At 46.2% G+C, this 15,021-nt stretch overlaps 1 protein-coding gene and 1 pseudogene across 1 annotated transcript in view; both read right to left on the bottom strand.

Annotated features, from left to right (window-relative positions):
* The window catches only part of SLC9A8 (solute carrier family 9 member A8), a 74,345-nt gene that overhangs the window by 32,765 nt on the left and 26,559 nt on the right, over positions 1-15,021 (bottom strand). Inside the window, exons 5-7 of the mRNA XM_068987762.1 lie at positions 11,539-11,622; positions 5,956-6,057; positions 4,830-4,864 (exon numbers count right to left, since the gene is read on the bottom strand). Coding sequence (XP_068843863.1) covers positions 4,830-4,864; positions 5,956-6,057; positions 11,539-11,622 — 221 coding nt within the window. The remainder of the gene's footprint in view (positions 1-4,829; positions 4,865-5,955; positions 6,058-11,538; positions 11,623-15,021) is intronic.
* On the bottom strand, positions 12,707-13,342 carry LOC138091560 (large ribosomal subunit protein uL16-like; annotated as a pseudogene).

Genomic DNA, 15,021 nt, shown 5'->3' with positions numbered 1-15,021 from the left:
TTGACCCCTGGTCCAGAGGGTGAAGCAAAGTCAAAGACTGTTTAGTGTAACGTAACAGGACACCCTGCAGCTGAAGAGCTGCAGAAGATGGTGTCTTGCTTTCCACTTAAAATACCTGCTGATTGACTCTGTGGGTGGAGCAGTGAAAGGCCCACTCTACAAGGAGCTGTCAGGAATGGCCTGGTTTTCCACCGCAAGTACTGAGACTTCATCTTGGGCAGTGACGGAGGGAAGGCTTCTGCTTAAATACATGACGGACATCCCAGCCTTCTGGGTCAGGGCAGCTGGAGCCGTGACGCCCAAAGGGCCCATGTGCTCCTGGGTCTGACCTGTGCTCTGCCCCTTGTCACCAGGCCAACGGAGTGCCATCTGTGACTGCTGCCAGCCTCCACTCAGATTTGCAACATCTAAGGAAGTGCTGGAAGTCAGCAGCACCTCCACCGGGCTCCAGGGGCTGGGCGGCTTGGGTGGCAGACATCAAAACCAGGGCTGCCTCTCACCAGGTCAGTGCGCTCACCCCAGCACCTGTGAAGGCCGAATTCCTCCAACACACATGCATTAATTGCCTAGTATGTTTCAAGCACTGAGGTTAATAATAACAACAGCAAATACGTATGTGGTACTTACCATGGCCCAGGCACTGTTCTAAGCGCTTTACAGATAGTGACTCAATAATCCACACAGCAACCGTGTGAAACCAGTTTGCATCTCATACTGCCCCGCTTACACAGGAGAAAACTAAGGGACAGTGAGGTTAAGGAACCTGCCCAGCAGGATCCAAACACAGGCCAGCTGACTCGCAGCGGAGGACCTCACCCACTGCGCTGGACACAGCGATGCCCAGAGGCCGAGACCAGCTCAGGAAACGGCCAGTGCTACACAGGAAGTCAGGGTGATGAGAGAGGAATGTGGCAGGATGGTGCGGGTGGGGACCACTTAGATCGGGCGCTCAGGAAAGGCCTCTCTGAAGAGATGAGGATCACTGAAACAAGGGCCTACGTGACAAGCAGCAGATGACCAAGCCAAGGCACTGGGAGCAGTGACCAGAGTAAGCCCCCTTGGAGGCGGAGCAAGCTTGGTTGCCTGAGAGCCAAAAACAGTGAGCCTGGCAGCAGTGCAGTGAACCAGAGTGGCTGGAGATGTGGAGGCTGGGAGGGAGGCAGGCCAGGTCACCCCTGGGGGCTGCCTAAGGAATTGGGACGATTATCCTCTCACCCATTTGTCTTTTTCCCCTGAGAGTTCTTGCGAGCCTTTGATTCCGTCAAAAGGCTACACCTGGCACTGTTTTCCTGCAGCTGTCAAGGGACAAGTATCAGGTAGAGACGTAAACCAGAGCCCATCCACCCACTTCCCATCCTCCCTTCTGGGAGGGAAGAGGGGCTACTTGGCCTGGGGACCACGGCGTGCTGTCCCCTGGATGTCCCCAGCAGCTTCCATGATCATCCAGCTCTGAGCGGAGGGAGAGGAGTGCTGGAGGAGGGGACTCCTGGCTGCCTGGCCAGCTCCTGAGCTCTTCATAAATCAATAACCTGGCCTTCTGGTTTTCATGACAGTGCCCTGGGACACTCTCAGCTCAGACTGCAGTTCGCAGACTTGCCCTGTCCCCACAGACGGTCATGCACTTTGTGAGCTGTGACCTTACCTCTCGCCCCACCAGGAGCGCCCAGGCGGTGGGTACCATGTTTTAGTCATGGGTGTTCTCAGGGTCAGTGCTGCTATTTGGGGAAGGCAGGCAGGCGGGAGGGAGGGAGAGGGGATTCCACCAACCCGGGAGGCTGTGACCTGCTGGTGGCTGGCCTTGAGGCCCTCACTCTGAAACCCACAGAGATTCTCTCTTTTAGTCCCACTCTCCTCACCCATAGCACATAAAAAGGGGCCTTGAAGGAAGACGAGTGTCTAAAAAATACATCCTGGGGACTTCCTTGGTGGTCCAGTGGTTAGGACGCTTTGATTTCACTCAAGAGGCCTGAGTTCAATCCCTGGTTGGGGAACTAAGATTCTGAAAGCAGTGAGTTGCAGCCAAAATTTTAAAAAAGCAAAGTACATCCCGAAGTGGGATGGGGACCTGGGAGCCATGGCGGGTCGTGCGTCAGGCACTGACTTTGTGTGGCTCGGCCGGCCCCTCCTCATGCCTCTCAGGGAGCACACACAGCCCCAGATCCAGTGACCTTCAATTTTCCTTTGTGGAGCCCGGCCCCCTCCACTCTCCAGCTGCGGAGTTGTATGGGGTGCGAGGAGTAGGCAGGGGACCCAGGCCTGGTCAGAGGACCGTCACCAGGCATTTTAACAGGTCACTGGGCATCAGGCTGGCCCTTCTAGCAGGGGTAGCTGAAGTGAGGGGCACTGTGAGCCTGGAGCCACTGGTGCTGCCAACTGGGGTGAGCACGCCCATGGTGAGGCTGACCAGGGAAAGGCTGAGCCAAGACAGTGAGAAGAGGGGTTCCGGACACCAGGTCCCCAGAGGCTGTCGTGCAGGAAGCCGTGACTCTGGGGACACTTCAGTTCTATGAGTCAACAAACTCCTTCTTCTTCTTCTTCTTTTTTTTTTGCTAAAATGAGTTCATGCCGGGTTTCAGTTGCACTAAAGAGGACTGACTGCTGCTCTTTCTAACAGTCCCCGTGGCATCCTGACCTGGAAATCCAAGAGCGGGAATGAGAAGATGGACTGATGAATCGACAGAGGGATGGAGAGGTGGCAAGACCTGTGTTAGAGCAAATCTAGCTAAACAGTGACTGTAGAATCCAGGGGGTCGTGTGCGCGCCGTGCCTCCCCTTCCCATGTGTCTGACATTCCTGTAAGAAGTCAGGGGCGATGCACTCGGCACAAACAGCACACGTGGCTTTGGTTGTGAATCTAAACTAGGGCATGATGTTTCTGACAGAGAGCACGGAAAGGCTGAACTATGAGCTGTCTGGATCACAGAGGGCTCTGCCTCTGAGCGGCCACTGAACCTTGCCCTCAGCTGCTCCACTTCACACCTTACGACCCAGTCTGTCAAAGGCCAGGAGCCGGAAGTTCAACTAAACAATGCGTTTCTTGAGTCTGTCGTCCCTGAAGATAGCAAGCTTCACAAAACAGAAAGAAAATGGACTGGGGTGGTGAAATAATACAGCGTGTATCTACGAGGGAACTAGCTTTCTGGTAGAAACACCCATAAAGTAAAATCTTCTGTGCAACAAAGTTATTTTCATGTTTTCTACAGTGCAGAGGCCCATGCTTGACCTGTATGGTGTTTTAAACTGGATTAAGTCGTCAACATTTAAAACTGGAAATATTCCCTATTAGAATCTAGAAACTTGGCCTCTTTTGAATTAAACAATTAGGTATCTGGTCATTCTGGGCCCACGTTCCTACACAGCGATTACTATTTGCAGCTAAGAGGTGGCGGTCCCCTCGGACAGAGTGGGCTGCCTGGTTCACCACCATCACCGGCTCTAGACACACACCTGGCCAGCTTCCTTCTGTGAAGGGTCCGCCAGGCCCTGCAGCTGTGTGCTTTACAACTGCTGGCTAATTTCCCCCAGAGGACACCCCCTCCCACCCCCGCCATCTGTGCGACAGTCACTTTCTAACAGGAAAGGAAGTGTCTGCCCACAGAGAAACTCCACCTGGGTCTTACCCTGCTTGTCTAAGGGCCAGTTCTTTTACTCCTTGCTTCCTGAACATCCCATCCACCGGTTCCATTCAATTTCACAAGGATTTATCAAGCATTTTTTGTATCTCTAATTAGCTGTCCCTAAACAGGCTGAAGGACTGAATGCTGTGACATCTGCCTTCACAGCCACTGGGTTTTGAGCATTTCTTTTCAGTTGCAAAATACCTGCAAAATACAGACCGTCAGTTCTGCTCTGCTTCCGGCTCCCTGTGAATCAAGAATGCATCTTTCTCTACTTGTTTATATATCGAGACTATCTTACAACAAAAGCTTTGAAATCTATGTCCTTGGAGAGAAAACAAGATTGGACTTGATGTTACTGAAGGCACACTTCTCACAAAAAGGGCTCCAAGGTGCTGCTGTAAAGGCTGTAAGCTCCCGCCAGTCCAGTGAAAGGGACCCCGGGGCTGAGTACTGGGTCCGACTTCCAAGCGCCCCAGCCGGGCCAGAGGACAGAAACCAGTGTTCTTGGCAGAGAAACAGAGATGGGCTGCAGACTCACTGGCTGTCTCAGCGAGGGGAAACCAGGTCACACTCTGTGTGTGTACTTTTTTAGCACTAGATCTGGTACCTTCCAAGAGACAGCTGCCTAGGTTGCCTCCTGCTAAGCCGATTATGGAAATTCCTGGATTGGGCTCCTAGACAGCAGCTCTGAGTGTCCGACGGAGTAGCTTCAGCCCGGGGAGGGTGCCCACAAGAGGCCCCGGCCCTGTTGGCTTCCACCACCCCCTCCCCGCTCCCTTAGTGGGAATCCCAGAGTAAAGGCTGACACCTCACCCCTGACTCCATCCCCAACCTGTCAAGGAGACAAGTTTCCATTATGGCCACTGAAAAGCTTTAGAAATGAGCTGCAGGCGGTCTTTAATAATAAAAGGACAAATGTGTAGCCTGCAGTGTGTGTGTGTGAGGGGGCCAGTCAACGACCCCAGAGTTACTCCCTTGAAAGCGGAAACTAAATCATTCCCGTCAGTAACTCTCTGACTGGAGATCTTCAAAATTCTTCAAGATAGATTTGATTCATTTTGGAGATACACATTAATTCAGAATAGATTCTACAGCAGAAATCGTCAGCCAAACCACGAGACACAATAGAGAAGTCAGGAATCAATACGGAGAAAACTTTCCCCAGTAAAAAAGTATACCCACATGGGTGTTACAGGATGAAAGGTTTACCTGTCTGTCATGTTGAGTTTAGAGATTACATCAGCCTGTAAAATAAAACACACAAACACACAGACACACACAAAAAAAACCCCTGGAGAACAGCCAAGAAGATTAAAATGTCCATTAGTATTTTATTATAGACTAATAAGGACATTAATCTTCAGTCCCCGAACCACTTGAAAAATACAGAAAACTCCTAAATTTTAGTTTAGGCATGCATCTGATCATCATCTGTCAAAAGTATGACAGAGAATGCTACATTTGTCAAGCAAAATTAACTAGTTTTCTTCTCTAAAGTTTATTCCCCTCTGATGTTGGAAGCTGAGCAATGAAGGCTGCATGACAGACAGATTTATTCTGGTGCCATCGAGGCAGCGGTAAAGGTGAAAATCAGACGGAGCCATCAAAAGAAGCAAACACATCTGACACACATAAAAGAAATCTGCAGTCAGCCCAAGGCCTGAGCCTCAAACTGCATTCGCAGAGCTGGGGCCGACAAACTTTCTAAGACTGACCATGTTGGAAAGAACTGGGACATGCCATAGACGTGAACAAGGCAAAGTCACAGATACTACCTTCCTAGGCAGGTCAGAATTAATTCAAATTAATTTGAACTCAAGATACAAAGCACTCAATTGATGACACTGAGAACTGCTTTAGGAATGGTGGAGAATCCAGGGAAAATAATTCTACAGGACAGTTTGGAATGGAGTGAACACATTCACAACCATTTTTGATTTTTAAAATGCAAATTTTTATTAAAGAAACAGAAATTTAACTTTGCTTCAGTCTGATAACATAATTGATATTGTTATAATTTGAAGATCTTGATGGTATATATTCTGTTTTATTTTTAGGTATTCCAACTTAAGACAATATTGGTTTGCAAATATAATCAAATACTTTGGGGGATTATGGAAAAGATTCACTCAATTCCAGACAGCAAAGCTTCCCGAGGACGCTGAGAAACCACTTGAGCATGCCTTTACTGTGTCAGTTTGACTCTGGATTTCTTGGCAGGAGAGCATTTACCGTGACTGGAAACCCAGGTCCCATCAGGTGTCCCTACCCCACTTCCCTGCATGAGCTCTAAGAATGTAAGGTTTTCAAGGTTTTTCAAAGATATTTTCCTTACCTGACCCAGAAAGTAAATTCCTCCACCTACTACAAAAGCGGAAATTGCTGTACCAAAAACAGCAAATAGGGTGATGGAACCAATATTTTGAAAGAAATTACCCTGTTTGAAAGAGCAGAGATGAGAGAAATGATTAGAAAGGCTCAGTGAAGTCATGGACCCCACAACTGGCCCTCCTTATATGCTTGAATCTCTGTAAAGGGCACCGTCACCTCGCGGGGTGGGCAAGCTGGAAACCTGGGCGCCCTCCCTCACCCCCACCTGCAGTGCAGTCAGTCCCGCGGCATCTGCCTTCCCCATGTCACTCACACCTCTCTGCTTGTCTCCGCTGCCCCTGCCAGCGACCATCATCTCTCCCCTGGACTACTGCACAGCTTCTGTTTATAATAAGTCTCAACCATCCCTGGCCTTGCCCTCTGCTCTTCAAGGGCTTCCAGAATGATCTTTGCAAAAGATAAATCTGACAGTGCTGCCTTCATTCTGACCCCCGTTTCCACTGAAAACACACATAAAACACAACCAAAGCCTGGATGGTTCGATCCCTTCAAAGTCTCCAACCTCCCCTGTGTTCTCTGGGTTTCCAGTCACACTGGTAACTTTTTTTTCCTAATTTTTAAAATCTGGCTGTGCCAGGTCTTAGCTGCCGCACACGGGATCTTAGATCTCCATCGTGGCATGCAGAATCTTTAGTTGCAGCATGTGGGATCTAGTTCTCTGACCAAGGGACGGAACCCGGGCCCCCTGCGCTGGGAGCTCAGGATCTGAGCCCCTGGGCCACCAGGGAAGTCTCTTCACTGGGAGCTTTTTGTTCTTCAAATACATTGTCATACTCTCTGGGCTTGGACCACTCTTTCTTCCCCTCTGCCTAGTGAACTTTCATCATCCAAAGACTTCAGGACATTTTTTACTTTCCCTGAGGGAAGCCTTCTCTGATCCCTCCGCCAAGTCAGATCGCAGCCTATGTTCTCGATGCACAACGCCTCTTCTCCTGGTAGAACTTGATGCGGCTGAAATGTGACATTTACTTATGTCATCACCTGACTGCTATCTGTCCTGCCCACTAGGCTGCAGGCTCGGGGGGCGGGGGGCAATGACCACATCCGCTCCGGTACAACACAGTCACTGGCATATGCCTATCAGATGGATGATGCCCAGTGAACAGGTACTGAAGGAATTAACTGTGTTTCATGTCTGATCAAAGTCCAAAGTCTATATAACGATAACTTTTTCAATTAATTAAGAAGAGGTACATTACTATAAAGAATATCAAGATAACAGGTTATACTATCAGAAACTCCTTTCTGCTGTCCACGTCTTTGAAGCAATTTTATTCCACTCTATTAGTGAAATCGCAGAAGGCAATGGCACTCCACTCCAGTACTCTTGCCTGGAAAATCCCATGGACAGAGGAGCCGGGTAGGCTGCAGTCCATGGGGTTGTGAAGAACTGGACACGACTGAGCGACTTCACTTTCACTTTTCACTTTCATGCATTGGAGAAGGAAATGGCAGCCCACGCCAGTATTTTTGCCTGGAGAATCCCAGGGACGGGGGAGCCTGGTAGGCTGCCGTCTATGGGGTCGCACAGAGTCGGACACGACTGAAGCGACTTAGCAGCAGCAGCATTAGTGAAATAGAGTGAAATAAATATGACGAATATATTCCCATCTATACTTTACAGCATTTAAGAGAAAATAACTGAGTCCAAGCAGTAGTAACATCTTTCACATATCCATTAAAGTTAAGAAAAACAAGCTGTTTATTAGAATCCTGTGGACTCCACTTAGGGACAAGGCCAGGGAATCTTGATGGCCTTTGACTGTGGGCCTGAGCAAGGAATCCCTTTTTTTTTTTTCAGTCAGAAATTGTCAAGCCACAGACAAAAGGAACTGATACTTTTTTTCTGGCCACATCATGCAGCTTGTGGGATCTTAGTTCTCTGGCGAGGGACTGAGCCCGGTCTTTGGCAGTGACAGCACCGAGTCCTAACAGCCGGACTGATACTTTAAATCTACAGACTGTCCTCACTCCACACGGAGAGCCCACTAAGCCTATCTCCTTCAGGAAGTATCTTTGCTTCATTTTTTGCAATTTTGATTTGGCTGCCCACGATCTGACATTCAATTACTTTGGCATATCAATCTTTAGCACACAAAGAACTTTAAAATAACTTAAGGCAAACACATTGATTGGGTTCTTTCCTAAACAAAAGACTTTCATCTATGAGATTTTCTTTGCAAAGAGCTGTTGTTGTTGTTTTTTTTTTTAAGAACAGATTACACTAACTCTTGGTCTGTTTGTGTGTGTTTAGTTGCTAAGTCATGTCTAACTCTGTGACCCCATGGACTGCAGCACCCAGGCTTCCCTGTCCTTCACTATCTTCCAGAGTTTGCTCAAATTCATGTCCATTGAGTCGATGATGTCATCCAACCATTTCATCTTGTGTCACCCCCTTCTCCTCTTGTCCTTAATCTTTCCCAGCATCAGCGTCTTTTCCTGGTGCTTTCCAGGTGGCTCAGATGGTAAAGAATCCATCTGCAAGGCAGGAGACCCAGGTTCGATCCCAGGGTCAGGAAGATCCTCTGGAGAAGGGAATGGGTACCCAATCCAGTATTCTTGCCTGGAGAATTCCATGGACAGAGGAGCCTGGCATGCTATGGTCCATGGGGACAGAGAAGCCTGGTGGGTTACTGTCCATGTGGCTGCAAAAAGTCAGACATGACTGAGCGACTAACACTTTTGTCTGTTTACAAGGATCTAATTCTGCTATAACCTATGTAGTTGGCTAATATTAATCTGGATATTGAAAATTTACCAAAGTTCAATTTACCCCACTATAAAAACTTCCCTTTGCTACATAAGGCAAATTCATCTGCTTCTTTCTGATATAATTAATGTTCTATTCTTTATATGATACTAATAATTCAAAGAACCAAATAGCTGCCTGCCTAATGCATATCAACCGATGATAATTGTACGGAAATTTTTAGTCCAAACCCAAATTCACACCGGCAAATACAGCAATATTAAAATGAAACAAAGTCAGCTTCCTGTTCGTTAGGGAAAAGTGCAGGCAGTGGGCAGAAGCCTCTAAATTCACACTTTCAACTCACATTCGTCCCTTTCACATCAACTGTCACATTTTCTGCTGGAAAGTCATCTTCAAAGAATTTTCCTCTCAAGAAACTATTGTCCTCAAATTCTGAATAAGTTTATTTCCCTCTACTCCAAACAAATTAAAAGATAAAAACTTTACATGTGCTAATATAATAAAGAGTGTCATGGTTTTAAATCGAACAATCACTTTCGGGAGTTCCAGTTCAGCGGTTAGGACTCCATGTCTCACTGCCGAGGGCTCAGGTTCAATCCCTGGTCGGGAAACTAAAATCCCACACACCGAGCAGCACACTAAAAAGAATATAATATGCACATCGCTTTCTTCAGTACTGTTGTGAAGTATTTTCACATTCTGCTCTCAGTTCTTCCAAGATTAGTCCACAAAATTAAAGAGTAAAAGACACTGACCTTCAAATCCTTCTTGCTTATTTTTCTAACAATTATCTGATGTCAGTTTTCTAAGATATAGGATTTTTTTAAACGTTAAATTTCTTTTTCTTTTTTTTCTTTTGGTTAATACACAGTAAAATGGTAACTAAAAAATCTGTACTGAACATCTTAATTTTGCTTTACTATTCAGGAGGAAAACTAAAGATTTAATTTGTATGTTTTTATCAAAACTCTCATGACAAATTTAATTCTCAAGTTTATTATGTTATAAACATTGTTTAATGTTTATTTTTAATTGGAGTATAATTGCTTTACAATGTTGTGTTAGTTTCTGCTGAACAAAGTGAAACAGCTATATGTATAAATATATCCCCTATTAAATTCTTATTAATAATAACATTGCCTAGAGGCTCTGATTCTTTTTGATTTCCTGGATTGAAGCTCGCCAGGCTCCTCTGTCTATAGGATTTCCCAGGGAAGAATACTGGGTTGCCATTTCCTTCTCCAAATAATTAGTCAGGTTATAACAGATAATACAAGAAGCACTACCAATTATTTAATATGGTGAGTGGTGAGTTGCTGACATTCTTTTATCTAATGTAAATCTCAAAGCAACCTAGGAGGTAGGGTTTTGGGGATCTTTTTGTTTGTTATTTTAAAATTTCTACTCTACTCAAAACGGGGCATCCCCCGTGGCTCAGCAGCAAAGAATCCACCGGCAATGCGGGAGCCGCAGGAGCCATGGGTTTGATCTCTGGGTCAGGATTATCTCCTGGAGGTGACAACCCACTCCAGTATTCTTGCCTGGAGAATCCCATGGACAGAGGAGCCTGGCGGGCTACAGTCCACAGAGTCGCAGTCGGATACGACTGAAGCAACTTAGCACACAGGCACTACTCAAAAGGAACCCATAGGGGGCAGCACATGACTAGATCCGGGTCTCTGGGTCCAAAATCCAGGCTCTTCCCCTCTCCAAGGACAGGCCAAACCTCAAGTCCTTCCAACCCTCAAATTTTTTAAAAATCACATTTACAAAATAACTGTTGTACTACTAGTATTTTAAGTTGAATCACCTTATTTCAAAACTTAAATACACGAATACTTTAAAAGAACTCACAAAGAAAAGCCTAGAGTACACAAAGTGAGAAGCTCCTGCCCAGGCAGAAAGAGCCCCACGGAAGCTGGAGGACAGAGACCAGAAATGTCAGACCAAAGCAGAGAACCGGGCAGGGCCAGATGCTGCGCTGCAGGGTCGGGAGCCAAGAATGGGCACAGCAACTGTGGGAGTCAGCGATCGGGCCAGAAGGAGGTGGAAGCCTCGGGGGAAGGTCGCACTCTCCTCTGGAGAGGAGAAGCAGGGCCAGGGAGGGGGTGGGAAGGAACGGGATGGGGGCTTAAGTCGGGGGTCTGAAGGGTGGGTGGGCCCAAGGAGGGAGAGAGAGAGAAACAGAAGCGTGAGAGAACCAGCAGGCCCGGGGCACCCGTCCTGTCATCGCAGGACACAGTCTGACTTTTTAACATGGGTCACTCTGCCTCCAAGAGGAGTCAGTATAACAGCCACGTGCATTAAAATCACTTTGGGAGACTTTTCTTGTGGTCCAGTGTATAGAAATCCACCTTCCAATGCAGGGGATATGAGTTCGATCCCTGCTCAGGGAGCCAGGATCCCATAGACCTCAGGGTAACTAAGTCTTTGTGCCGCAACTACTGAGCGTCAACTAGAAAGAAGCCGGTGCACCGCCACGAAAGACCCACGTGTCACAATGACAATCCCGTGTGCAGCAACTGAGGGCTGGCGCGGCCAAATAAATACATATTTCTAAAAAGATCACTTTGGTCATCTCTAAGCAAAGAACCGCTCTAAGGAAAACACTAGTAAGCCACACTGCCTGAAACCACGAAAGCAGCCCACTGATAGTGTCTGCTCCTGTTCACAAGTCAGGCGTGATGGTCCAGCTTCCACCTCATATCCCAGGCTGTTCACACAGAGCCACCGCTGCTAAATTAACACCCAAGCTTCTAAGGAAACACAGGGAGTCACCCAGACCAAAAGCACTAATGCGTGCCCAAGTCTTACCTTGTGCAACGAATATCCTGACTCAAATATAATAGGTGGGAGCAAGAGTAGGAAAAACATATTTGGACGAAACATTTCTTCCTCCTGTAAACATAAAATGGGTATTTTCAGAGGCATGGGATTAAGAAATAAATCCATCAGTGAAGAGCCAAAGTCATTCTTCTCTTGGAACCTGGCCCAGTGGAAACATACAAAGTTTAAATCACCACCTGATGATAAAAGCAAACAAAAGCAGTGACAAAACAAACAAACAAAGACCTCAAAAGAAAACCTATATGTAAAAATGTAGAACAAATGATTTTTAAAGGTGCCCAGAAAAATAAACAGCGGAATGAACTGCTTCCAAATGTACAGCACTAGGCTCTTCATTGTACTAAGGAAAGTAAATTAATTTTAATATAGAAAACATTTCAATTCAAAAAGAACATTTTCAAAATCAAGTCCACAAATTGGAATTCCTCCAGGGAAAAGGTAAAAGCCCTAAAACAATTCACTCAGAGGGAGGGTAAACCCCACTCATGTTTAAAACAGCCCTGCCTTTTCTCTGCTTATCATAGACAACTATGCCATGTTCCTAAATCTGACTGTGATGAAACAGTTCTCACCTGATGCCCCTGCAACTTGGGACATGGCTATAAAGTGAGCCCCTTGCCACGCTTTCAGATTCAAATATTAAGTACCATTATGAAATATATTTTGAGAACATGAATGTCTTCAGGGGCAAAGTTACTGTAACTTTGGGGGGATGAAATAATAATTTCTTCCTCTATATTAATACAGCTCTCTTCTTACAAACCTATGGAAAGAAGGAAGGGACAAAGGAAGGAAAGAAGCTCCAACTGTGGCGGATTGGAGGTAAAATACACACTGGTTCTTAAACCCAAATGATGACAGGTAATACAGCCTATTTAAAACTGCAAAATCAGGGCCTTTTCAAAAGAAAATTCCCAAGCCACAATCTTGACAGTCTGATTTCTTGTCAAAATCCCTAGTCAAAAGAATGATAAATGTATCCTTACAAATGTATGGCTGTTACCATAAAGACTTAAAATGACATTCGAAAAAGGCTCAAAACAGAAGCAAATGATGACTTCTGAAAATGTCTGTTTTTTTTTTTTGGACAGGAAATAGCATTTATTGGTGAGCATGATTAAGCAGGGGACAGCGCTGATGCTCATGAGTGCAGGGCCTGCCATTTGTCCAGGGGACCACGATTAGGGATGTATTTGACCCCACAGCCATCTGGGGTGAGTCGCTTTTCTGCCACCATGTTCTCAAATTCATCCGCGTTGAATTTGGTAAATCCCCACTTCTTAGAGATGTGGATCTTCTGGCGGCCAGGGAACTTGAACTTGGCCCAGCAGAGGGCTTCAATCACATGTTCCTTGTTCTGCAGCTTGGTGCGGATGGACATTACGACCTGGCCACTGTGCCCTGGGGCTTTCCAAAGGCACCGTGCATACCTGTCTGGAGTCTATCAGCTCCAGCGCAAGACAACATCTTGTTGATGCGGATGACATGGAAGGGGTGGAGCCGCACTCGGATGTGAAAACCATCTTTGCCACAGCTTTTCACCATGTACTTGTTGGCACAAATATGGGCAGCCTCCAGGGCTTCAGAGGAGAGCTGCTCATACTCATCTGACACCATGAGGCCACAGAGTGGGAACTCATCCACTTTGGCCTTCTTATGCCCCAAGTCAAAGATGCGAATCTTAGCCATCAGGGGCACCTCAGCAGAAGCGGGACTTTGGGTACAGCTTATTCTTACAATACCGGTAACACTGGGCAGGGCGGTGGCCCATGGCGACACCAGGATCTTCAGTGTGTGCCAAAGGGAAAGAAAATGTCTTATTAAGTCTTAAAATAACAGCCTGTATAACAAGCTCACAACTCACACTGGGGCCATGTCAAAGAAATGGGCCGATCTCTGTGATTTGTGGGGCACCCTACTTGCAGGCTCTGTGTGGTAGGACCACAGCAGAGACTCTTGGAGTTTCAGAAACTACACTTCTCCTGGGAGAAAGGAGAGCCCGCCTGCAGTAGGCTCACAGCATCCTCGGTCCCCAGGTCATGTCCACCTGGAACCTCCGAATACGACCTGATTGGAAAATAGGGTCTTTGCAGATGGAATTAAGGGCAGAATCCAGTTGAGATCTTGCTGGATTAGGTGGGCCCTTGAATCCAATGAGAGTGTCCTTAAAAGAGACAGAAAATGACACTTAGACACAGAGATGAAGGCACATGAGGACAGACTGAGGCAGAGAGAGGAGTTATGCTGCCACAGCCAAGGAATGCCCGGGACCACCAGAAGCTAGAAGAGGCAATGAGCAATTCTCCCCGAGGGCCTGGATTCGCTTCCTTGAGGGAGTGTGGCCCTGCCAACACCTTGATTCCAGACTTCTGGCCTCTAGAACTATGCCTGAACAATCTCTGCTGTTTCAAGCCACTCAATCTGTGGTAATCTGTTACAGAAGCCACAGGAAACACACACGCCACCTGATGGGGAACAGCGTTACGAAAAGATCCCAGGTTCCTTTGAGCAACATCTCCCCTAAAGTGGTCTGAGGTGGTACTTGAGCAATGTGTGTCAAATACCACCGACCCCACAGACTGAGAAAGTCAGCCCTTTCAGACTCTTTCTGAATCCCAGTTAAGTCAGATGCATCAGTCTGAGGCTACAGTGTTAAGCCTCTCTCCAATGTGCTGATCCCTCTTTTTGACAAAGAGGGCAGGCTTGGCCTCAGAGGCTTCAGCAAGCAAATGTACTACTGTTTTTAAATTTATAAAAACAATTTTGGTTTCCCACTTCAAACAGTATTATAAAGTTTCCTTATTTAAAATAAACATTCACCAATGTTCATAGCAGCATTATTCATGACAGTCAGAAGGTGGAAACAAACCCGGGCCCATCCACAGATGAATGGATAAACAAAGTGTGGTATGTGCCTACCATGGAATATTATTCAGCCATAAAAAGGAAAGAAGTGATGCTATAGGTTACAGCGTGGATGAACTTTAAAAACATCACGGTAAAGAAAATAAGCTAGATGCAAAAGAACAAATATTGCATGATTCCACTTGTTTGAGGTTCTAGAATAGTTAGGTTCATAAACACAGAAAGTGGAATAGGGGCCACTAAAAAAACAGAAAATGCTAAAAAAAAAAAACCACAGACAAACAGAAAGTGGAACACAAAGCAGGTAAATAGGAATGGGGAATTGTTTAATGGGTAAGGTTTCTGTCTGGGATGATGAAAAATGCTCTGGGAATAAACAGTGGTGATGATTAAATAACACTGTGAATGTATTTAATGCCACTGAACTGTACACTTGAAAATCGCTCAAATGCTAAATTTTATGTTCTCATTTTACCACAATAAAAGCTTTTAAAAAACTGCTGTAAAAATGCACGTACATAAACAAGCAGGCTGACTTAAAGAAATATATTAAGCATATGACAACAAAGGTAGAAGGCCTGCCAG

This window comes from Capricornis sumatraensis, chromosome 15 (genome assembly GCF_032405125.1).
Source record: "Capricornis sumatraensis isolate serow.1 chromosome 15, serow.2, whole genome shotgun sequence".
NCBI lineage: Eukaryota > Metazoa > Chordata > Mammalia > Artiodactyla > Bovidae > Capricornis > Capricornis sumatraensis.
This window is presented reverse-complemented; position numbering and strand designations above follow the sequence as displayed.